The sequence below is a fragment of the Sciurus vulgaris genome (genome assembly GCF_902686455.1).
Source record: "Sciurus vulgaris genome assembly, chromosome: 14".
Lineage (NCBI taxonomy): Eukaryota > Metazoa > Chordata > Mammalia > Rodentia > Sciuridae > Sciurus > Sciurus vulgaris.
The window spans coordinates 20870895-20898382 of NC_136475.1; the positions used below are offsets into that span (position 1 = coordinate 20870895).

General features: G+C 35.2%; 1 protein-coding gene across 1 annotated transcript in view; it reads right to left on the minus strand.

The window, feature by feature from the left end:
* Positions 1–3771: 3771 nt before the first annotated feature.
* Positions 3772–27488, minus strand: part of SEPTIN10 (septin 10) — a 53766-nt gene continuing 30049 nt past the window's right edge. Inside the window, 8 exon segments of the mRNA XM_079111220.1 lie at positions 3772–3934; positions 14328–14496; positions 16387–16483; positions 18695–18799; positions 18802–18813; positions 18817–18858; positions 22680–22866; positions 27045–27240. Coding sequence (XP_078967346.1) covers positions 3787–3934; positions 14328–14496; positions 16387–16483; positions 18695–18799; positions 18802–18813; positions 18817–18858; positions 22680–22866; positions 27045–27240 — 956 coding nt within the window. The 3' untranslated portion in view covers positions 3772–3786.

Genomic DNA, 27488 nt, shown 5'->3' on the forward strand with positions numbered 1-27488 from the left:
TATTCCCATAAGACGCAAAAAATTAATGGTGCTGGGAAAACTGGAAACCCATGTGTAACAAAATTAAATTAAACCTCTATCTCTCACTCAGCACAAAACTCAACTCAAAGTGGATCAAGGACTAAGGTGAGCCTAAAAGAAAAAAATGTAGGCCCAATGCTCCATCATCTCAGCTTAGGAACTGACTTCCTCAACGAGACTCCTAAAGCACAAGAAGTAAAATTGAGAACCAACAACAGGATGGTATCAAACTAAAAAGTTTCTTCGCAGCAAAGGAAACAATCAAGAACATGAACAAAGAGCCTACAGAATGGGAGAAAATCTTTGCCACCTGCACCTCAGAGCATTAATCTCCAGGACACACAAAGAACTCAAAAAACAACACCAAAAAAAAAAAAAAAAAAAAAATAATAATAATAATAATAATAATAAAGAACCAAATAACCCAATCAATAAATGGGAAAAAGAAGTGAACAGGCACTTCACAGAAGAAGCAATACAAATAATCAACAAATATATGAAAAAATGTTCAACATCTCTAGCAGTTAGAGAAATGCAAATTAAAACTACACTGAGCTTCCATCTCACTCTAGTCACAACTGCCATTCTGAATATAAGTAACAATAAATGGTGGTGAGCATGTGGGGAAAAAGTACACTCATGGGGCTGCAAATTGATGCAACCACCATGGAAAACAGTATGAAAATTCCTCAGAAAACCTGGAATGGAACCACGATTTGACCCAGTTATCTCACTCCTCAGTCCAAAGGACTTAAAATCAGCATACTACAGTGACACAGCCAAGTCAATGTTCAAAGCAGCTCAATTCGCAATAGCTTAGCTATGGAACCAAGCTAGGTGTCCTTCCATAGATGAATGGATAAAGAAAATGTATTCATACATACAATGGAATATTACTCAGTCATAAGAAAGAATGACTTCAAGACTTTTGCCAGTAAATGGATGCATCTGAAGACTATCATGATAAGTGAAATAAGTGAATCCCAAAAAGCCAAAGGCCAAATGTTCTCTCTGTTATGCAGATGTTAATATACCACAAGGTGGGATTAGACAAAGGGGAATGAAAGGAAGAGGGGGGTAGAAATAGGAAAGACAGCAGAATGAATCGGAAATAACTTTCCTATGTTCATAATATGAATATACCATCAGTGAAATTCCACATCATGTACACCCATTAAAACTGGGATCCTAATTAGAATAAGTTATATTCCATGCATGTGTAATATGTCAAAATACACTCAACAGTTGTGTATATCTAAAAGGAACAAATAAAATTTAAAATTTTTTTAAAAGAAAAAATATATCTATGATTTTGTAATGCTCACTATAACGCCAACAAGAATAAAATAGTTGGGGAAATAACTCATTATATCAGAGAATGAGGGTAGAAACAAGAGATGGCTAAATTCCACCTAATAAAAATTACATGTTCCATACATGGTAAAAGTAAATGGTCCTATAAGCCACTGAGCCCCTGACAGAAGTATTGAAAGGGAGACAAGGCTGAAGTATAAAAGTAAGGCCCTTCTTCTAACCTATAATTCTTTCATTCTGGAGAATGCCTTTTCCAAGAAGTCTCAGCTCCTTAGTATTTGCTTATTTAAATAGTTTCTGCTTTTCAGAAAAAGAGATATAATAAATATGTGTATGTGTTTAAAGAATGGGACTTCCCTAGGTCATGTGGATCAGAGGCTCATTTATATACTTCAGTGGTAGAGAGTACTTGCCCAGTATGCACAAAGGCCCTGGGTTCTGTCCCTAGAACCACAAAACACAAACAAAAAGCAGGTCAATGGTGTAAGAGTCACAACTCTCTGAGCATGTGTACACCCCTATGATGTGGGAGAGGAGCAGAGTATAAGGTAAAGCTCAGGAAGGGAGCCTGTGTGGGCAGATTTTGTATTATGTAAACAGAGACAATATCTCTGATAACTTAAATGGAAGAAACATACTTTACTGCATACTAAAATATCGTGAAAGGTTACAGAGTACTTCTAAGTTGCTGAGCTGGCCTTGAACTTGTGATCCTCCTGCCTCAGCCTCCTGAGTCACTGGGATTACAGGTGTGCAACACCATGCCCAGCTAAAAATGTAGCTAACTATAACCTTTAAAAGGATCTCAACCAAAGAGATGGAGCAGAGGGGCAGGATCCATAGGAATGAACTTGTCTCCTGAGCAGACCTTCTGGGAAGGGGACAGAGGAATGAGTAGGAGATTTGACTTTAGGCTTTTAAAGCTTCATATCTCAAAGTGTGCACCACATGATTACCACTGACTCCATTAGAAGTAACCCACATAGACACAGTTTTCACTTTATTATGACCCTCGTGATTGACCTAAGGAAGCTAAATGCCCTTCTTCAGCACACACCATCTCCATTCTGGACCTGATCTATGTTGCTGACCCTGCATCTTTTGGAGAGGAGGGGAGTGGGCAAATCTTGTTCCACAGAAAAAGTGTCAGACTGGGAGACTATGGTCCAGCTTCAATCTCAGATTAGCAATGCCTTGGACCTCTACACCCATCACTTCTCTCCAGCCCTTCACACATGAAAGAAACTTCCTAGCAAACAGTCAATGCTTGGCCAACCATTCCTACTGGATTCCCATGTGTCCTCATCCTAATATCTCATGAAGGAGGTCAGAAAATGGAGGCAACATTCTCAATTCAGGGTAGATGAATGAGAATGAGGAGCACCAGATATCAGGAGATTCATGTTCTCAACTTTTATGCCACCCCAAAACAACTACTGCCAAAAAGTATCAAGATCACTATGTGGGAACACATTATAAAAGAAAAATTCAAAAAGTCAGTTACCCTTAAAGGGTGCTGCACACAGAACTAAGACTAAAAGGCCCCAGTATCATCATTTTACCACTAGCTCCTTATTTTATTATATTCCAGTTTTTCCAAGCATGAAATAAGACCAACAATTTAACTCACAGTGATACATTTAAAACTTGAGGTACATAAAGAAATGCTCACAAACTAAAACTTTTAAATAAAAATATTATTATTATTATCATGCAAGATGGTAACTCATATAGTCAAGCCTAGATGAGGTCTGAAAGTAATTATCTCACAACACCAACAACAATGAGTTATTTTTAGCCCTGTTCATGACGGAATAGGATTCTCGTAAACTGGATACCTGTTGGCATTAAGTACTTTGCTTTACTCTATGACAAAAATAAAGTAGCAACCTAGAAATGTCAACTAAACATGAGTATGTGTTACCAACACTTTTGAAAATTCTCACTTATATATCCACTATACAACTTGAGCAAACAAAGCAGCTCAAACAACAGTCTTGATAAAGCTGTACTCCTTCTCCATTGTGATGTGTTCTGGGAAGCAGTACAGCATTGTGACAGCCTGCAATCAAGCTTGTTTCCACTTCTATATTCTAAGCCCTCTACTAATTCCTGCCTCTCCAGGCTTATTGGTGCAGACTTAATGCCTATGAGAGCTGATCAGGTTTCCTTTCCTGGACTGGCTGCAAGGAAGCTCAGAAAAAAATTTGTGTACAAGTTCTTGCAGTGTTATTACCATCTAACCCCTGCCTCTATTTTATGATCCTATCCTGGTTTCTCTTTTTTCTTTTACCCTAATTTGAATGTATGTTCTCCAAATGGATATTAAGACTTGCTTTTATTAAAGACAGAATATAAATTCATGAAATTACAAAAAAAAAAAAAAGTGTCCCAACTGCATTAAGATAAATCCTCCAAAGTAACAGGACACCTAAAAAGAATCAATGTAAATCACATCACACTTGCCTCTCTTTCAGCCTCCTTCAATATGGCTTCTTTCTCCTTTACTCGCTGCACAAACATTTGCTTCATTTCTTCTTCTTTTCTCTGACGCTCACCATGCAATTCATGTCTTTTGGCTTCATAGGTCTCTTGAACACTAAAAAATGTTATTTGTGTTACTCTCAGGTTAAAAAGATGATGTAATAAGTTTGATAAATCTCATATAACTCAAAGTGGATATCAGATATATAACAGCATGTACCAGTATCTGCTGATGTACAGAATCTGAAACATGCCATGTAAAAGCATTTGATAAAAGGCCTCCAGTGCTACAGCTAATGTAGATACTAGAACTGATTAAAAAGTCCTTCACAAGAACTACCCTCCCAAACATGTTCCCTTTTTAGTCTCTGTTAAATGGCATTAACTCTATCTAGAAACATTGAAGAAATGAAGTCACCTGAGACACGTCTCTTGCACTTATCTCTGTATCTGACCACCAAGGTCTATTAGTTCAGAATGTGAATCTGACATCATTAAAGTCCATCTTCTTTCCATTTCTACAGATATCCTATTACAGTCCAACTTGATCTTTGCCATTTTCTGCCTTTACTGTTACAATAATCCCCTATATAATCTCTGGACTTCTAGTTCCTCTTTTTTCACATTGTTCCTGCCATTCCTTAGATCTTCCACCAAAACCACATACCTCCTTATCTTTTTTTCCCAATTAGTTATGCTACCTATAGAATCCTTCGATTCTACTTTCCTAGATTCATTTCTCACCAAACCAAATTCAATTCCCTTAAGGTTCCAGCCACGCATGCCTATTCACTGTTCTTAAAACATACTTCACATTTCAGGTATCTCCTTTGTTTCTGATGCTGCCACTCCCCACCCTCCTTCTGCCCTCATATTCCTCTATCCCTCAAGGTCAAATGCAGATGTAACTTTCTCTACAGGGCTTTTCCACTTCTCTACTTAGAATGAATTGTGACTTCTAAGCACTTCTGGGCATTTATATTTTGGCTGCCTCCCTCTCCCAACAGATCACAAATCCTGGGAACAGGAATGGGATCCCTATTTGTCTTTTTCATCTGACTATCTAGTAAAGCTCTTCATAATAGTTTGGTGACGGAAACTTCTGGTTAGTAAAGGCAGATAAAATCAAGCAGAGCAAAGACTGTCCTGGAACTCTACAGACAGCTGCCCTTTCTTAATTGTAACATTCCAGAGGTATAATAAACCTCATATGTCAAAAAGGTTGATCTCTTCCATTTTTAACTCTCTGGGAGAATACCCTGAAGGTCTGATAAGTAATACAAATTCACTTTTTGTGTCAGTTACTACTACTTATGAAAATACATATAAACAGATTTCAAAATATGATGGAATTAAGGAATTTGATTGATCTTAAATAGTGTAACTAAAGAAAGTTCAAGGAACAGCAGTTAAAAATGTTGCACAATAGCTATTGTGACTTATAGTTAAGTTTATGGTATGCATAGCAGATAACATGAGGAACAGAAGCTAAACATCTATAAGAACATTCTAATTAAGAACAAAGCTTAGCGGGCTGGGGCTACAGCTCAGTGGCAGAGCATTTGCCTAGCCTGCGTGAGGCACTGGGTTCAATCCTTAGCACCACATAAAAATAAACAAATAAAATAAAGCCATTCTGTCCATCTACAATTACAAAAACAAATTTTTAAAAAGAACAAAGCTTAGGCTGGGCATGTAGCTTAGTGGTAGTGTTTTCCTGCCATGCATGAGCCCCTGAGTTGGATTCACCAGCAGTGGAGTGGGGTGAAGTGGGGAGGGGAGGGTGAGGTGGGAAAAGAGCAAAGCTTATAAATGTAATGTCCTAGGTACCACATAACTGCCTCAGATGCCAAAGAGGCATTTTCCTTTGTACTAGCATTTTGTCTTTCCTACTTGAGTCTCACTTTTAAAAAGCCCCTAAGTCTATCAGATTTTATAAACCTCACTATTTTGTTCATACAACACTGGGCTGAGAGCCTTTAAAAACAGACTCAATTGACATTATCTTGAATTCGTATAAAATGTAACTCTTTTTAAAAATGCCTCCCTGCTCTGTACAAGTACTATAGTTGCTTAGAAAGAAAATAAATTCACATGATAAAAAGAGCTCTACCATTTGTAGAGTATTTGCCATAAGCAATGGACATTTCTGAACTCATGTTCAATATTTAATTTCCACAGTAACCCTCAAGAACAAGCACTGATATTGTTTTATGGGTAAGAAAATGAAAGTTGAGAAGTAAAATAATTTGTCCAAAATAACATAGCTTCAAAGTAATGAGCTGGGATGTGAACCAGATCAGACTTGCTCCAAAGTCCCAATCCCAAACATCATAAATCAGACTGTTTCAAGCAGGGTATCTCTGAAGGAGAGTGATGTACTGCTCCTGAATATTTTCCATCATTTCATACACTTGTCAACTCTGCACAACACACACTTATGAGAACAATTTTAATTAAAGAAAACTGCACTATCATTCAAAAGGTAGTGAGGAAACTCTTAGGGGATCTGGAAGGGAATGGTTTGTAGGGTTAGTATTGTGAAATGACTGCAACCACTATTTACTATATCATAGATTTATTCAATGAAAATGAAAAAGCTTTCTTGCTATACTATTTATTTCCTTACTATAAAAGTAGCTTTGTCATGAATATTTAATGCCCACATACTATAGCTGAAGATCTCACTAGCAAAGTTGAAAACCACAGAGGAAGAAAAAAACATTCTCAGATGCTCATGCCATCAAGGAACATCCTCAAGCCCTTCCCCAGGTGACCTGTTTGTGTGTTTCATGTATAGTTTGAATATGACTGATGAACTTTTTTCTAAGTCTACTCTGGACTGAAAATAAAGTGAGTTATTTATCTCTTGAGGGCTCTAAAAAATGCAAAAATGTTACTATAATAAGCAACTCTAAAATTTTATATAAATCTTCCTTTCAAAATTATAGGTCCTATAACACTTCAATGCCAGTGATTTTGTACAAAAATATTAAAGGTGATTAACTATGAAAAGATTAGTACATTAATCTGAAATTATTAAACTTGGGGATTCAAGAAGTTTTATAAAATTGTTTCATATTGTTTAAATAATCAATATAAAACATTAAAATCAAGTTATTAAAACCAGTAAGAGTATAATGCCATGTACTTAGATGTACATGATCACTTGTGGGCAGCTTAGGATACCAACTATGACTCAGCATAACCCTTCAATAAGATGCAAACGGAAAACCAATGAAGAGGGCTGATAAAGACAAAGAGAAATAAAGGTCATCCTAACAAGTACATGTAAGTTCTTTTAAAAAATTTTCTGGATTAATATAGATTTTACATGCCAACCAAATTATAGTGATTACTGAATTAAACATGAAAGATTCACCAGAAAATAAAATGTAAAGTCTTAGAAACTCTGAAAAATAAAAATTTCCAATGTATCAGGCTACAGAATCACACCATTTAGCAACAAATAAGAAAGCACCAGTGGAGATACTTTGCCTCAGCTTAAACCAAGAAATCTAGTAAGAAATATCTCCTCCATCAAGGGGAGAAGGCAGAATCTATCCTCACACTGGAATTCAGTTCCCTTCCTTACTGTTCCCACCCAATCTAGAACCTGGCCTAACTGAAAAGTCTCCCCTCCTGATTCTCCAGATTTAATCTGATTAGTGAACAAATGCTCTCCAAAGTAAAGAAATGCTCCATAAACACATGTGATGGGCAATGACTGGATCTTGACTGCCTAGCACTTGTCCATCTCCTTTGGTACTATGATCCTGACTACCTCTCCTCCATGGGATAGTTTGGTAGGACAATCCTTCAGGTTAATGCCCACTCCTAATGAGATAGGAACATGACCTAAGGTCACTGATTCCTGGTTTATGAACTATGAACAGAGAACAAAAGGGGACAGAACTGGTTTCAGTTCATTCACTTCACTCGAGCTAGAATGAAACCCGTGCCTACTATTCTAAATGATTCTGTAATCTTGACCTACCCCCACCTTCCAAACACTGCCCTTTTGTTTAATGTAATAACTTGTAGTCTTCATTTTTGTACTTGTGCAGCATAAACCTAACCCTCATTTTCAACCAGTTGTCTGCTCCTTCTTTCTTGACAGTCTCTTCACTTAGCTTCAAAAAAACGCCAGCAGTGGGTATTCTCCACTGCTGGCTTCTTCTCACTCTCTCCTACCTGCTCATTCAGGTGTCAAAACTGAGAGTGATTTAAAGTAGTTTCCAAAGCATCTTTCTTTTGAGATGTGTTTCTCCATCCAGGCAGTCTTATTATTGCTCATATTTTCAATTAGCCACCTAAAGGCCTATGATTCCAAAGGAGTCACTCCTTTGGCCCAGACCTTCTCTGAGCACAAGATAAAACACCCAAAGGTGCCTCACTGGACACTGTCACTAGAATGTCACAGAGGAAACTCTTAACAGATCCCAAAATGAGCTTATGAGCTCCATCATTCTTACCACTAACCTAATCTCAATGAATAGAATAGTCATCTACCTAATCAATGAAACCATAACCACAGAAGAGAAATCTTCCTCCAAGCATCTTCTGGGATCTTCTTACATCTGATCACTAAATTCTTCTAATTTTACCTTCTAAATCTCTCAAATACATCCAGTTCTTTATTTTTATTGCTATTGCTGCAGTTCAAGAAATGTTCCCCTAACTGGCCTCCCCTAAACATTTGCATATCTCTTCTATATGTTCATTACATTTATAGTCAAAAGTGATTTAAAAAGGCAAATATGGTATCCAATCCACCTAAAATGATATGTCTTCTCTGTAAGACAAAGATAAAAATCCTCACCAGGGCCTCTGCATTGTGACTCCCTGCTACCTGTTCTATCAATCTGATGCTACCCTAACTCCCAACTGTTTATACTGACGTAGAAATAAAAACTTTCCATGACAAGGATAAACTGTAAAAGAATGCCTGAACGACAAGACAGTACTACAAAGAATATGAAAAGATAAACTGCACACGAGGAACCCAAAAACAAATCCTAAAACTCCCAAGATGAAGATCAATAGAAGACTAAACATCTAAGTGAGACTCAAGACAGAATTAAATATAACAAATGTCAATAAACCACAAACACATATCCATAAAAACACTAAAATAAATGGTCTCAACTCCCCCATTAAAAGACAAAGATTAGCAGAATGGATCAAAAAACAAGGTGCAACTACATGCTCTTTGCAAGAGGTTCGAGATTCATCTCATAAGCAAAGACTCCCCCAGGTTTCAGCCTGGGATGAAAAAAAAAAAAATTTATATATATATTCCATACAAATGAAGTCTGAAAGCAAGTCAGAGTAGCTATTCTCATTTCTGACAAAGCAGACTTCAGCAAATATTAATCAGGGGCTGGGGATGTAGCTCGGTTGGTAGAGTACTTGCTTCACATGCACAAGACCTTGGGTTCAATCCCCAGCACCACACAAAAAAATAAAAATAATAATCAGAAGAGACAAAGAAGGCCACTACATTCTGGTAAAGGGAACAATCCAACAGGAAGATATAATGATAGTAAATATATATGCCCCCAATGTCAGTATTCTCAATTACATTTAAAAAAAACCTCCTTGACATTAAATCTCAGACAGCCCCCAAAACAATAATACTGAGGGATTTCAACACACCCTTATCACCAACAGGTCATCGAAGCATAAAATCCATACAGATATATCTAACCTAAATAATACTATAATTCAAATGGGCATAATAGATATGTACAGAATATTTTACCCCCAAATAAATTTATCTTCTCACCACCATGCAACATTCTCCAAAACATACTATATTCAACATCACAATGTAAGTCTTAGCAAAATAAAGAATGTAATTTCATGCAATCTATTGGACCAAATGGAATGAAACAAGAAATCAACAGCAGGAGAAATAATAGAAACCACATAAAAATGTGGAGACTAAACAATATAATATACCAATTCAATGCAATCCCCATCAAAACACCAATGACATTCTTCACAGAATTAGAAGAACATTTGGGAGAATAAGAGACTCAGAATAGCCAAAGCAATTCTGAGCAAGATACAGGAGGCATCACAATACTGATCTCAAATTATATTACAGAGCTACAGTAGCAAAAACAGCATAGTATTGGCATCAAAATAGATGCGAAGATCAATGGAAGAGAAGACAGAGAGAGAAACCCTCATACAGTCATCTGATACTTGACAAAGTTGCAGAAAACGTGGGAGAAAAGACAGCATTTTTAACAAATGATGCTGGGAAAACTGGATATCCATGTGTAGAAAGAATGAAATGAGCTCCCTATCTCTTACCCTGCATAAAGGTCAAATCAAAATAGACTGAAGACCTAGGAATTAGACAAGAAACCTTGCAATGCTTGAAGAAAACATAGGGTCAATACTCCATTGTAGAGGCACAGGCACTGACTTCCTCAACAAGACCCCTAAAGCTCAAGAAATAAAACCAAGAATCAAGTGGGATTCCATCAAATTTCAAAACTTCTGCGGAGCAAAGGAAATAATTAAAAGCATCAAGAGACAGCTTACAGAATGGGAAAAAATCTTTGCCAGCTACTTCTCTGATAGAGGATTAATATCCAGAATATATAAAGAACTCAAAAACATAAAAACAAAACTCAATTTATAAATGGGCAAAGGAACTATAACGAATTTCTCAAAAACAAAAACCCCAAAATTGGCCGACAAATATGTATAAAAATGTTAAACAACTGAAACAACCAGGGAAATGCAAATCAAAACCACACTAAGATTTCATCTCACTCCAGTGAAAGAGGTGATTATCAAGAACACAAACAATAATAAATACTGGTGAGGATGCAGGGGGAGGGGAGGTAAACTCATACATTGTTGGTGGGACTGCAAATTAGGACACCACTCTGGAAAGTAGTGTGACAATTCCTCAAAAAACTAGGAATGGAACCACAATATGATCCTGCTATCCCACTAATTGGTATTTATCCAAAGAACTAAATTCAGCATACTCTAGGGACATAGCCACGAGAATGTTTATAGCAAGATAATTCACAACAGTCATCCCCAGATGCCTGTCAATAAATTAATGGATCAAGAAAACGTGGTATATAGGCAAAATGAAGTTTTTACTTGGCCATATAGAATGAAATGATGGCATTTGCCAGTAAATGGATTGAAATGGAGAACATCATGCTAAGTGAAATAAGCCAGACCCAGAAAACCAAGTGTCAAATGTTCTCTCTCATATGTGGAAGCTAATGCAAAATAAGGGAAAGAAGGTGGTGGTGGGAATCAGATATCATAAATATAAAGGGAAGATGAGGGAAATAGAAGGAGAACAAGAGGGAAGGAGGAAAGAAGGGAAAAGGGAAGAAATATGGAATGAATTTAACAAAGTCACGTTATAAGCATATATAAAATGTAACAACCAAAGGGAATTTCATCTTAACAGATATGTAGAATGAATGAATGAATGAATGAATGAATGAATGAATAAATAAATAAATAAATAAATAAATAAATAAATAAATAAATAAATAAATAAATAAAGGAGCGAAAGGAAGACCAATACAAGAGAGAGGGAGAAGGCGGGGAGAGGGAGGGATGAAAGGGTGGTGAATGGAGATTGAAATCAAATTTCTTACATGCTTGATTTTGTCAAAATCAACCCAACTACTATGCATAATTATAATGCTCTAATTTTACAAACAAAAAAAACAAACATGCTATCACTCCTAAAACGATTTCATGTTCTCTCTAGGATAAAGATCAAAGCCCTCACCAAAGCCTCAGTGCTGGTGATTCCCCACTGCCAGTTCTCTCAATCTTATGCTACCCGGGACCCAACCCGTTTGTACTGCAGGGAACTGCTCTCCTTCAAGTCTTAAACATGCCACGTACTCGCTATGCCTTTGGGGCTTTTGCATGTGTCTTACTGTTTTTCCCAACTTACTATAACTCAAAACAAGTCACTGCCTCAAGAAAGTCTTCCCTAATCTTCTAGCTTAAATTAGGATCCCTCCTTTCACCTTATACTTTGTCTACCTTTCCTTTGGTGCACACATTACAAGTGTAATTTACTGTGCAATTTGGGATTTAATTTTGGCCTCGCCTACAAGCTTGTAAACCCCATGAGAGCCAGAATTATATGAAATCCCTAGCACTTATCCCATAGCCTTGCAAACAGCAGACATTTGGAGGTGGGAGTGGTAGAGTACATGCATAGCATGCATGCCCCAGCAACTCAACCAAAAAAAAGAAAGAAAAGCAGACACTTCAAAACTACTAAAGATTTTATCTAGTATTTTTCACTATTGAATCCCAAATTACTATCTCAGCCCTAACTTTCTCAAATTCCAGATTTATTTATGTAATTACCTTCTTAGATACATTACCTAAATTTTAAAATTATAAAAAATTATTATTGTTGTTGTTGTTAATTTGGCACTAGGGTACCAGGAGTGCTTTACCACTGAGCTATATCCCTAACTCTTTTTATATTTATTTTGAGATGGGGTCTTGCTAAGTTGCTTAGGGCCTCACTAAGTTGCAGAGGCTGGCCTCAAACTTAAGATCCTCCTGCCTCAGTGTCCTGAGTTGCTGGGATTATAGGCATATGCCACCACAGCCAGCTCTGAATATTTAATAAGCAGCTTAAATTTAATATTTTGAAAATCTCTCAATTACCAATGCCAGTCCTAAATTCTCCCTGTCCAACCTTGTTCATGTGGGAATAAACATGACATCTATTCACCCTGTTTCTCAGGTCAAAATAGTGATTGAGGGCTTGGAATGTAGCTCAGAAGTAGAGCACTGCCTTGCATTCATGAGGCCCTGGGTTTGATCCCAGATATGCAAATAAACAATAATAAATAAAAAGAGTCACTGAAGTAATCTTTCATTCCTCTTTCCTTTGCACCCCACACTCAAATCAATCCATCACTGGATTCTTAAAATTATATATCCTAAAAATGCTTCTCACTCCTCTATCACTACCAACCTTTTCTAAAATCTTTATGTTCTCATACCTGGTCTCCTAACTTGGTCTCCCCACTTTCACTTCTGACTGCCACCTATCTTCTTGTTCACAAAGGGCAGTGTCCTCCTCCCATACCCACCCAAGAGTGACCATCTGACCCACTGTGCATACATACCCAGTGTCTAGTATGCTGAGCAGATGGTAGACAAACAGTAAATATTGGTTGAAAGACTGAATGAGCATATTAAAATGTAGATTTCTAGGTTCCATCCCTGGAAATTCTGACCCTGCATTTTTTAATCATCTACAGGTGACTACGATGAATCCACCAGGCAACTTGGATCCCTCTTCTTAGAGAGTACTACTCCAAAGCTGTCCCGCTTGCTCTCTCTCAGGGTATCTGCCTCCTTAGTGCACACAGAGACCTTTGCACTGACCCTGAGGCTTGGAAGAAATGAGAAGAGAAGCCTCCTTTGGGAAACACTAGGAAAGCCAACTTGAGATGATTAATCTTTAGTAAAGATATAATACAATATGAAAATCATTAGGTTTATCACAATATTGGCCCATGACCAGAATACAGCATACCTGAATTTGGTGAGGGAAGGATTGAGTATATATAATTCTTAATTATTATGCTACAACATAATACACTAATAAATTTAACTTTATCTAAGATTAAATCTTGCACAAGGTCAAGGGCAATTACAATACTGATTGGAGTCTCCTGTTCTTTCCTGTTGGTTTTTACTCTGAGGCACATGCTAATAGGCAGGGAAATGACTGGAATTCATTTTTATTGGAATGGAAAAGGAATCCTCAGTCTTAAAAAAACAAGTTTAAAAAAGTGTTTGCCTTAAGGATCTCATGCTTTATTACATGCAAAACTGGATGAAAATGCTGTATCAAATCAGATTTGATGTAAAGGATTAGGATTTCAAAAAGAAAAAAAGGGCAGGGTATAGCACCATATAAAATTTCCAAGGACATTTAGAGCAACATTGAATTCTCTATGCTCTAACCATTGAAGCAAGAAGTCTTAAGGTTCTAAAATTCTTATAACTACATTGTGATAGTGTAAGAAACAACCTAATCTCGGACTGTACACACATTCTTTCCTTAGAAGATCCTTTGCTAAGTTTCTTCAGGATAAACACCAAATGACAGAGTTTTAGGTTATTTAATATGATTTGTAGCCCAACTTTTCTTTGTGATAATTGTTCAATATACTTTCATCTGTTTCAGATAAATACAAAAATAAAACTAAATAATAGTGTTTTTTCCTTCACTTATTCATTCCAGTGTATTCTGAAATCATGGGCTTTGAGTCAGACAAGGAATTAAAGATCCTTCAGAAGCAAGAAGGATTAAAGTGATTCAAGAAGAACAATAAATATTTGTTGTTAAATGATTTGATTTTCTGAGTTTGGATATTGTAAGAAACACATTCCCATTTTTCTGGATACATAAAAAGGTACAATCCTTTCTAACTTCCTCTTTGGCTTCTCAACAAAGTCTCCCTTACCTGACTGGCTTGTTTTCAGGGCCCACATCTGTAAAGCCCATTTCCTCCAGTTTGCAACGCCTATAGAGCTCATAGTGCCTAATGTGAGTCTGCTCCTGTAGGTCCTCCATGTTTGTACAAATGAGCATTTCTCGCAGCTTTACAAAGTCACAGTGGTTTTCATTTTCCACTAATCAGAAAAAAAAAAAAAGAAAAAGAAAAAGAAGAGAGCAACACTGGTTTTTAATTCTTGGCACACAATTAGTATTTGTTGAATACACAAAACATGAAAAATGAACATCAAAATTATCAATACGGTTAACAGCTACAATTATTTTATATAACTAATCAAGGTCTTGCCTTATACACACTATATTATAGACAGTGTTAATTAACAGACTGGGGGATTGGCTTTAAATTTACTAGCCAACAGACAAACAGAAAATGGTAAAGGAATACGTTATGTTACACATGCCTCAAGGATATTTCATGAATTTGGGACAGAGCATTTGGAGGTTCACTACTTCGGTGGTCCATCAGAGCCACTGGAGAAGAATTTGCCATTTCAGTGGAAAACAAGTGGCGCTTACTGGTTATGATGACCTTATTCTTTGGATCAGGTTTTGCTGCACCTTTATAGTAAGACACCAACTGCTTAAGAAATAGGGACGTTGTAATCCATCCATTTATAACAGATATGAAGAATGTTTTAAGAGGTGCAGTCTCTGAAAACTGAATCAAACTCTTGGATTCATAGCATACTGGATATGTTTGTAAATAAACTAATAACATGAAAAAAAAGATATTTCATGAATGTTTTGTTAGCAGTTCATAAATATACTCAGAACATTTCAACTGCTCTAAAGAATATGTAACATATTTCATCTAAATGTAGTAAATTGTGCAAACAAGAATATCATCTATTCATCATCATGATCAAATTCTTTTTCTATAATACATTGTGAATTCAAAATTAGTGAATATACTATATGGTCTTTATCCAACTTTATGGTGACCAATGACTAAATAAACACATTACTGTGACCAACAATCTTAAATGCAATTATTCCATGTATTTACTTATTTATTTTGAGATGGAATCCCACTATGTTGTTCAGGTTGGCCATGAACTCACAAGTCTCCTGCTTTGGCTTCCTGCGTAGCTGGATTAGAGGCATTCATCACCACACCCTGCTTGCCCTTACTTTATATTTTTAGTACAAGTATTAAAAATAAAAATTTTAAAAGTTGTCAATTTAAAAAATTATATTTTGAAGCCAGTAAATGGATAGGGGTATTCTATTCCCCATTAATTAACATCACAAATAAATGAACCAGATAGTGCTAATTATTCATTAAAAATGGCAGATAATCTAAATGTCCAAGTGAATTTAACTTTTTCAACTTGGTTGAATGATTTATTTGTTCTGGAAACAGTTTGGTAATAGTTTGGTCAGAAAAAAAAAAGATAAATTTACAGATCATGGATTATTGTTCCCTATAGTTAAGTGATAATTAGTTTAAATATCGTGTTCAAATACTACTTTACACATTCAAATTTTGATCAAGAGCTGGGGGTATAGCTCAGTGAAGCCCTGGGTTCAATCCCAAGCTCCCACAAAAAAATATCCACATTTTGATCAAAATGCCCACCCAGTGCTTCTCACTTTCTGCATGGCACCGGGGGAGACAAGGTGGGAACGATACAGGGGAGAATGGGGTGGCTCTGCCTCGCCTCTGACAACCAATCATAATTCAAAATAAGCAACACCTCAGAGACTAAATTAACTACATCTGAGATTATGAGGCAACACAGATCATTTTTTTTTCTTTTTTTTTTCTTTTTTTGCTGTTGTTGTTTTGTTTTATTTTTGTGGGTACTGGTGATTAAACCCAGGGGCACTTTACCACTGAGCTACATCTCCAGTTCTTTTTATTTTTAGAGTCTCCTTAAGTTGCAAGTCTTGCCTCAAGCTTGAAATCATCCTGCATCAGCCTCCTGAGATGTTGGGATTACAGGTGTGTGCCACCATGTTCTGCACAATATATATATTTTCAATTCACTATTTATCTTATTTACCTTGTACAATACCCCAAGGGTACTGACGAGCTTTGACCATCTTGTTTCCAACTTTTACCTCATCCATACTTCCCACAACAGCAAATGGCAACTGTTCCTATAAAGGAACCATAACATCAATCTCATCTTCTCATACCAAAGTGACAACTGATTAGCTATAAAATTATGAAAACAATAGAGAATAACTTTTAAACAACAAATCTATAAAAATCTAACAACCACCTATGCCTCAGATTTAAAACCTGGTTTTGAATATGTACTGACTATACTACATAAATCATTTGGGGGCCCTATGAAGAAAATTCTTCCTGAGGCATCTCCTAATGCAAGGCATCATGCTATTGGGAATAGAGAAAAAAAAAAAAAAAAAAAAAAAAAAAAAGAATTTTAGTGTGTCTCTTTTGTTTTTTGGGGTCAATACTACTTTAGCTCTAAAAAGTCCAAAAATACAATGTTGAATTACACATATACCACAATATATATAATGAAATTATGTATCTATATTTAGGGTATAGAGTATATAGTACTAATACAAATTAATATACAAAGTTCCAAATTAATGCTAGTACAGTAAGTACTATAGAAACTGAGAGAAGCCAGAGAACACCAGGAGCAGGAAGATATAAGCCAAGCTATATTTGGAAGGATGCGATTTAGACAGATCAAGCAGAAGAACTAGCAAAGGAAGGAGATTGTGAACAAAAACTTGATTCAGGGGCTGAAAATAAATGAGTTTATTTGAAATTGAGAATTAATATAGAGGAAAATCTAATGCAAGAAGTACTGAGTTACTATTTAGTTTAATATTAAGTAACTGACATTGAGTTTTTTAATTGTTCCTTTCTGAAAAATTATTCTAGGATAGCATGAGAAATAAAATCAAATATAAAGATAATTTATATTAATATATAAATTATAAATATATAAAATAAAAATATAAGTACACAAATATATTTTTTCTGATAATGAAGATCACTTCATTTACATTAGTCCACTTTTTCTAGAATTTCTTAATATAAATGGTGTATAAAAAAGTCGGAAAATAAAAGGTAAGATAGAGAATCAATATAGTTAATGAATGGCAATGTTAGGCACTTAGCTAGGAGTGTATCATTAAATTCTTGGTGACAACTCTTAAGATAGGTACTATTAACCTAATTTTGTAGATCAGTAAACAGTCTTGGGGAGGTTATAACTCTTACAGAGCATATGGTTAAATTTCCCTTAGTCCCAAACCCATGATCCTCCAAATAAGACCAGATATTTAAGAGATGTGATAACTTGAAGAAAGTAAAAAGAATTTAGTAATCCTTGTTAAAAGTTAAGTGAATGTTTCAGACATATGTATGGCACTATAAAGGAGGGTATACGTGAATACCAGCTTGAAGAGATCTCACCTGAAGACTGACTCTAAAACATTCCAAGGGAGGTTGTAGTGTATGCTCACATTTGTTTAAAACAGGACAGAAAGGCAATCTTTTGTAGACAAATTAAAGAGGATTTCACAAAAGGTGTATCCCAGTCTCACAACTGCATAGCTGTATTCAGATGAAAGTGGGAAGGAAGGAAATATACTTAGAAATATATTCTCAATATCTTTTTACCAATTTAAAAATGTTTTATTCTGTACTTATTAAAATTACACCTTGGGTTAGCAATTTAGCTCAGTTGGTGAGTGCCTGCCTCACATGCACAAGGCCCTGGGGTCAATCCCCAGCACCACAAAAAAAGAAAAAAGAAAAAAAAATTTCATCTTTGTTTTGAAGTATTTTTGGAAAATACAAAGGAAATTAAACCACAGAGAGGTCCCCCCTTATCCAGATAGAATACATTTAAAAATCCCCAGTGAATGCCTGAAACTGCAGATAGTACCAAACCCTATATTTACTATTTTTTTCACACATACATATCTATGATAGATTTATTTATAAATTAGGTACATGAAGAGATTAACAATAACTAATAAAATGGGACAATTTATAACAATATACTAATAAAATTACACAACTATGAACTCTCTCTCAAAATACCTTATTATACTATGCCCATCCTTCCTTTTATGATATAAGTTGATACACTGCCTGTACATTGAGCTTCATCATACTATTCAGATGGTACACAATGAATTAGAACTTAGAAATTATTTATTTCTGGAATTTGCTAATTAATATTTTTCAGACTACAATTACCATGGGTAACTAAAACCTCAGAAAGCAAAACTTCAGATAAGGGAGACACTTTTGCACTGACAATAATCACAAGTATTTTCATAGGTAAACAGACTCCATTTTTTCTTTAGGAGCTTTACATTCATTGCAGCATTGATTTTAGCAATAGTATCATCATCTGTTGGGAACTGGTATATCTGGACACCATTGCAGACCAATTCACTCATGAGCTTGATCTTAAATTTTTCTGTAATTCAGATTAGGAAATTGTATCTGCTTTGGCAATCACCGGAATAATGTTCACCTATTAGGCAGAAAGAAAACAAATCTTATAATTGAGGATTTGTTTTTAATCTTGTAATTATTTATTCACACAAAACCATGTAATCCCTGACAATAAATTCCTTACCCCAGACCAGAGGTGATAAACTATGGTCCAGCTTGTTTCGGCTTTAAAAATAAAGACGTATTAGAACACCACCATGCTTGCTCATGTAGGCACGTTCATGGGCTGCTTTTTTATTACAACAGCTGAGACTAGTAGATGCCATAGAGGCCATATTGCTTCGAAGCCTCATTTATTTCCTGGCCCTCTACAGAAAAAACAAGTAGACCTCTGACTCAAATAAGCATTGGCTGTCACTTGATACACACACACACACATATATCCCTTATAGAGTCATCCCTATAGTTGGCCTTACAGTAAATATTTTTTAGTTGTAGATGGACAACTACAACTATTATTTATTTATTAATTTTTTTATGTGGTACTGAGGATCAAACCCAGTGCCTCACATGTGCCAGGCAAGTGCTCTATCACTGAACCCCAACCCCAGCCCCTAGTAACTGTTTTTAAAAAGCAGAGCTTGTGAGTTCAGGGTATAGCTCAGTGGTGGAGCACTTGCCTACAATGTGTAGTATAAGCAAGGCCCTGGCTTCAATCCCTAACACCACACACACACACACACATAATAATAATAATAATAATAATAATAATAATAATAATAATAAAGCAAAGAAAGCAGAGTTCTTATTAAAATTAATCTCTTATGCCAGGCACGGTGGCGCACACCTATACTCTCAGTGGCTTGGGAGGCTGAGACAGGAGGATCACAAGTCCCAAAGCCAGTCTTAGCAATGGTGAGACACTAAGTAACTCAATGAGACCCTGTCTCTAAATAAAATACAAAATAGGACTGAGGATGTGGCACAGTGGTTGTGTGCCCCTGAGTTCCATCCCTGGTACAAAAAAAAAAAAAAATTAATCTTTCATTAATTTTAGAAATCTCATTTTCTTTCTTTCCCTTGCAGTCTCTTATAATTCCATCACATATATTGTACAATATGTAAAATATGGGTTGGGGTTGTGGCTCAATGGCAGAGCACTTGCCTGGTATGTGTGAGGCACTGGGTTCCATTCTCAGCACCACATATAAATAAATGAATAAAATAAAGGTCTATCAACATCTAAAAAAAATTTTTTTAAAAAATGTAAAATACAATAAACAATAAACTGAAACTGCTTGCTTAATTCACTAACAACTTTTATTTCTTAATAATCCAAGCACTAATTAGTGACTAGTCTCTCAGCAAAACTAAGAAACAAGTGACATTTCCCTCATTTTATCAATGTTCCAGTCATCAAAGACTTCTATCTATGTGGTATGGAAAGGAAGCTGCACCAATACCAGCTATAAGTGTTCATGACACAAAGGAATAACTTCATTAGCTTTATTCAAAGTTCTATCACTGCCAGGGAGAAAGAGATGTAAGATCCTGAAGACTGATTAACACAAAAATCTAGTCTTGTGAGCTCACAATGTAACTTTCAGAATAATACAAGTAAAAATAAAAATTATAATTCCATTCTTAAATGTTTACCTTCTCCAATTTTACAATGATTCAGTATATATACTTGGATATTTCAGTCTTCTATATGATCCAAGGAGATACAGGTTCTTCCAGCTAAAACTGAAATTAATGGTAGAAAACTTTCCAACAATTTTGAGTAAACAGGTTTCATGTTAAATTACTCAAAGTACCTAAAAAGTTGAATACTGCTGGGCACCATGACACACACCTGTAATACCAGTGCCTTGGGAGGTTTGAGAAAGGAAGATAGCAGGTTCCAGTACAGCCTCAGTAAAGGCCTAAAGAATTTAATGAGACCCTATCTCAAAAAAAAAAAAAAAAGAGCTGGGAATGTGGATCATTAGTAAAGCATCCCTGGGTTCAATACCCAGTACCAAAACAAAAATAAAAAGTTGGATTACGAGTCCTTGGTTTCAATATTCTGTATGCCAGGTCAATAACTTCTAATTACTTCCACATAAATTGCAGAAGTGGACTGAATGCTAAACATCAACATTTACACGCCTATCAAAGGGAGGGAAAATAATACATGTTGCCAAAGATGGTCACTTTTCACCATCTACAAAAGATAAAAGTAACGTTTTTATCAAGCAGTCAAGTGTTTGGCTTATAGGAACAAAAGAGAATTATCTTAAGAAGGCCTGGAGGCCTTGGGAACGACATAAGCCAGCACAGTCATCTCTCATCTTCATCTAGTGCTCTTGTGTAAATTAGGATCTCCCTAGGCCTGCCAGGTGTCTTGTGGGTAATAGTTTTGCACTATAAAAATACCGCATATCCATAAATGTTAAGTACCAAATGAAATAATTGAAGCATGCCTCAGTTTTCTTTTTAAGCTTATAAGAAAGCTTAGTTGTAATATTCCTGTCTGGTTTGTACAACAGAAAACTAAAGGCAGGATTTTAATAAAGAAGTCCCGAGTTCAAAATTCCCCCCCATCAACTGAATAAAGCAGAATTTTTTTGGTGTCAGGGATTGAACCCAGGGATGCTGAACTACTGAGACACATATCTAGCCCTCTTGTGTATTTTATTTAGAGACAGGGTCTTGCTGAGTTGCTAAGTGCCTTACTAATCTACTGAGGCTGGCTTTAAACTCACAATCTTCCTGTCTTAGCCTTCCGAGCTGCCAGGATTACAGTGTGTACCACTGTACTGTATTTATTCACACTTTATACTACTATCATGTTTGTTCTCCCCAGCTTATGTTGCACACTCGTTGACAAATATGAATTCCCACATAAGAAGACTCCAATATGAAGATAACTAGTTAAAAGCTTAAGTCTATCACATCTCTTCACATGGTTAAGTCTATCAATCTTATCACATCTGATTAGATGAGCAGACCATCATATCAACTTCATCACGTTTTTGCTCAAGTCCGGGGACTATGCCAAAAGTAAATCAACCTATGCACCAAGATTTCACCAGCAGTTCTCATGCTTTCCACACCAATTATTGTATTCTTATACAAAGAAAGCAGAACAACCAGAATGCCCTTCCATTTTTAAACTGTATCTTATAAAATTACTAACCAGGATTATGAAAGCTGCCTTTCTCACACTACTTGAGGCTGAGTTTTCTTTTAGTATAAGGCAATATTTTAAAAACATCTTTTAAGCAAATATAAAAAGCTTAACTTGAGTTAATTTATTGACCATTTTTTAGCTCCCTAAATTTATGATCTTCTTGGATCATAACAGATTTCTTTGACTTTAATTCAATGGCTCGAATTAAAACATATTTCACTAAATATGTGATAAAACATTGTACTTTAATCTTCATCAATGACATTCTTCCTCTTGCTTAATAGTGTTGTAACCTAAAATTAGTGTTACATAATTTTTATATTAAAAAAGAAAGTGACCGGACACAGGAGCCTATGTCTATAATCCTAGCAACTCGGGAGGCTAAGACAGGAAGATCATGAGTTCAAAGCCAGCCTCAGCAACAGTGAGGCTCTCAGCAACTCAGTGAGACCCTGTCTCTAAATAAAACATAAAATAGGGCTGGGGATGTGGCTCAGTGGTTGAGTGCTTCTAAATACAATCCCTGGTACCCAAAAAGAAAAAAAGAAACTGAATTTTTATTTTCATGTTTTGTTTTGCATCTCACCTTCTAAATTGAATTTCTCCAGAAAATAAGCTGATAGAAATTTATCAGATGTTCTAAAGATGCACAGAGTATCCATAAATATATTTAAACGATCCACACACATTTAATGTCTGATTAATTGATTCCTTTCCTAACTCACCTTGCTGTCCAGGTTCTTCATGGTTAAGAGGTCAAGTGTCTTCAGAGAGTGGCCTGTTGGGGCGATGAAATAGAGACACACGTGGATGCGAGAATCATGGTAGTTGAAGAGAGAACGCTTGATCTTCAGTTCTTCTTGGAGATAGGCCTCAAACTGAGCATCTATGTAGTCAACTATTGGTTGGTAGCTAAAAATATAATTATTTAAATATTTAATACAACATATCAACGCTACCTTAATAAGACACCTGTAAAACTCTCAAGTCTGTGGTCTGTATTTTTACCAATTAATAAGCAGTTATATGCTAAATGAAACATAACTTTAATAAAAAAAAAGCTATAACATATAAACAAAGGTTCTATGTGCAAACCATCAGAACAAACTGCTTGATACAGTAATGAATTTACAATGATTCATTTCCATATCCATTCACATGCTGGGTCTCATTTTAACAAAGGTTCCCATACTTGCCAGACTGCTCAAAAAAGCTAAGAATCTAATTTATAACCATGGCATGTTATTTAACTAGTTGAAAAAAGGCATGGGGTATCAACTAAAAATATATTTAAGTCAAAATCCAGGACTTTCTCTAAATCACATTTGTAAAAACATGAAAAGCATTAACACAGTAAAGAGGAAAGGCAAACATCAGCTGAAAGTATCTAGGAATATTGGCATGGTTTTATTTTTAGCTAATTACGAACAAAGAAACAGTCAATGATGTTCTCTGCTACAAGTTCTTGCTCAGATAACTCCTCCTTAGAATGCTGTCTTCCCTCTCTTTGTCTCAGAATATTCAACCTTTAGGATGCAAATCAAATCACAAGACACATGCAGGCCAGTGTACTAAGAGCAGTTCAAGAGTAGTTTGTGAACATTCTACTTCATTACATGTTAAATGACTACCTATGCAACTTACCTTTCTATTTTTAACTATCCTTGTTAAACAAATCCAAGTGAAAATAAATAGCAAATAAGTCCTACCTCAAATTACCTGGACACCTTTGCAATCATCTTTGCAGACCCACAGAAGAGCAGTACCTTGTGCAGCTAAGGAACTTGATAAATATGGATAGAACTGAATTCTTCTACAAAGTTGCCTGACAATTCTAGTCCTTGAGGATCATCACCTCTTTTAAACCCATAGAATACCTTGTTCTCCCTGTCCAGATGGTAAACAATGTGAATACAAATATCTCACAGTTCTGTTTGCTATAAGAACTAGCATAATAAAGAACTTCCTTCAATATCAGAGTGATTATTAAGAACATCAGTAATCCTAGAAAACTGGTTTAAATGTAACCCAAGAGAATTCCCTTCCCAAAATAATAAAATACTAAAATTTAATTCAAATACATGTGACATAAAAATTCCAAAGAAGCTTTTATTCATGACTTAAAATAGTAACATGACCTATTATGTAACCTAAATAATGTTCCTGTATCAAAATGGTTTGCCTTATGATTTTTGAAAATGAAATCCATAAACTTTTTTGTACTAAATAAACAGACTATAAGAGCAGGAAATAGTGAAATAAGAAAAACCAAAAGTGAAAAATTGAGAAGAACAAGAAAGTCAAAACTCAGAATTTGAAAAGACCAAATAAACTGGCAATGCTTTGTTGAGACTCATCAAAAATAAAAAGAAAAAAAGTGCAAGTAACCAATATCTGGAAAGGAAAGTAGGTATCATTATAGATGATATAGACAATAAAAAGATATTAGGAGTGTATTACCAATATTTTTAGGCTAATAATTTGACAATTTACACAAAATTGATTCCTGAAAAAGTATAACATCAAAACAGTTTCAAAAAATAAAAATGATCAACTTTTGAATAGTTCTATAAACACTAAAGAAAGTAACTCCAAATTAGTTTTAGCGGTTGGTTTTAGCAAATATTCCAGGGAAAAATAACTCTAATTCATAAAATAGAAAAAGATAAAAATCCCCCAATCTCATTTCAGAAAGCTAACAATCTTTATTTTTTCAAAGACAGTATAAGAGGACAATACAGGCCGAAAACCTCACATATAAACAGATGCAAGGTTAGGGATATAGCTCAGTGGTAGAACACTTTCCATGTATGTGTAGGGCTCTGGGTTCAATCCCCGGCATTACAAATAAATAAACAGTTGCAAAAACACTAAAAGAAAAAAATTGAATATAGCACAATATGAAAAAGTGATCCCACCATGATATCCAAGATTATAAGGTTAATTTAAAAAGGGCTGGGTATGTAGCTCAGGGATAGAGAACTGTTGGGTTCATTCCTCAAGACCAAAAACAAACAAACAAACAAACAAAACAAAACAAAAACCCACACAAAAATGAACAAAATACCCACATTATCTGTTCATATTTTCAATAAAATGTACTAAAAAAAAACTTTCTTATTCTATCTAAAACAAAACCAAAAACAAACAACAACAACAACAACAAAAAATCCTAACATTAACACATGTAAAAAATAAAGCTTTACCTCTAGAATGAGGATGAGGATAAGGTGAGGATGCCCTCAACAAAAATACACTAATCCTCCCTAGTACAGTCCGAGATTAAAAAAATTAAAGAAAAATAAAGTCTGTCTCCACCCATGATGGGAGTAACTGGGACTGAACTTACCTTCCCATCTAAAACCTAGAAACTAAGACAACATATATGAGAAAAAAGGTTTTTGGATGTTGGACAACAGGCAGTAAAAACTGTGATCATTGAGAAAGGAGATAAATGAGGGGAGCACTAAGATTTTTGCAGGTTCCAGCACGGAGACAAGTTCACTGGGCAGAGCACAGACAGACTCCAAGTAGCCTGATATATTTACCAAGATGAGAAGACTAAGACAGGAGTTTAGGGAGACCAAGATGACTGGAATCTGTGGGACAAACCACTAGGAGAGAAGAGTTGCAGACAAAATGCTCTGTGGGTCTGAAGAGGGTCCCTTAAAGTCTGTGACTAAGCACGATAGGCGTGTGCCAAGCCCATGACCACTTTCTACATTAGAGAAATAGTAGTGGTCACAAAACTACATGTTTGTCAAAACTAATTTTGAATTGTATACTTAATGGCAATGAAATCTATTCTATTTAAATTATGCATCAGTAAATCTATTAAAAGGAAAGAAATACGGGGCTATGGTTGTAGCTCAGTGGTAGAGCACTTACCTAGCATGTGTGAGGCACTGAGTTCAATCCTCAACACCACATAAAAAAAATAAAGATTAAAAAAAAGTTTGATGAGCAAATTATTTAAAAAAAAAAAAAAAAAAAAAAGAAAGAAATAAAAGAAATGAAAAAAAGAAGGTCTGGGAAAACACCTAATTCACAGCAATGGTTTCTATGGGGAGAGAAATGGGACTGAGCCTAAGGAGACAACCAAAGTAGGTTCCAACTAATGTGCAGTAAAAACATATCCACGTGTTACTTTAGTGACTGCCAAAAACAATCCAACAAATAAATTAATGGAGGAAGGCAAATTAAAATTAATTTCAAGGATAAATTTACATAGAAAGCTATCTATTATGGATTTCATTCCATAATGAAATTTAGTCAGGAGGCCAATCATACTGACAATATGTTTAGGTTCACTTAAAAATACTTTCATTTAGTTCTAAGTTGCTATCCATTTTATAAATATTAATAAATTTAAAACAAGGTATCAAAGGCCTTCTGTGTCTGCCACTAATCCACATAATTTATTCATATTTAAGACATAATGTTGTGCTGAAAAGGCCATATGCAAATAAATATCAGAGTCAATTTGTGCAAAATATTTTCTCTCTAAAAAACTGCTTATAATGAAAATATATACATTTCAAAAAGAATAAAAAGTAATTTACTTTAATCCAATCTATTTACCTCTTTCTTTCATAGCTTAAAGTTGATATAGAATCTATCATTAATTTTCATACTATAGGAAAATATAGAAAATATATACTAATGTAAAATATAAATTAAAATTACTATTTTAGTTGGCATATTGGAAAAATAATTCATGAACCATATGTATTTGGCCACTGTATATATTTGCCCTTGTGTATTTTTTATTCTTAGCAAGAATAATCCTTGGTCTGAAAACTAGTACCAATCACTGAATATACACCAAATATTAGGAAACAGTTAAAACTATTTTCCTGAAATACACACTTTAGTAATTCAAATTACTCTAAAGAAATTAGACAACTTGATAGAAAAATGTCAATTTGTTAATAAGAACAAAACACTGCTTAATGTTCAAAAAAATAATAATGTATGGGAGGAAAGGTATGAATTGCCATAAAGGAAAATCAAATCAAAGCTCAAGAGGCAAAAGGCCAACGTCTTGATCCTGAAATAAACTTGTTTTGTTACATAAAGAAATCACATACCTCTCTTCTTTATTTATTTGGTCACCAAATCCCACTGTATTCACAATGGTCAGTTTCAACCGAACATTACTTTCCTGGAGTTCATATGTCTGAGCTCTAAGTCTAACATTTGGGCAAAAATGTGAGGCTTCATGTTCTTCAAAATTAGTATTAAACAATGTGTTAATCAGTGTCGATTTTCCAATTCCAGTTTCCCCTGAAAGAAAGACAGGTATGTCTTCACAGGTGCATAGAGTGGGTGAGAAGAAACAACTGCAAATTCCTAGAGTGGTTTCAAGGATTCCAGATATTTTAAAAGTATGGTTGTCTATGAAAGAAATACACACAGCTGGTCGTAAGTCATCAACAGAGCAGAGAAATGAATATGTATACAAGGTTACTCAAAATTCTGAAAAGAGCACAAAATGTTTATGGAACAACAAAAGGTTTAAAGCTACAAAAAAC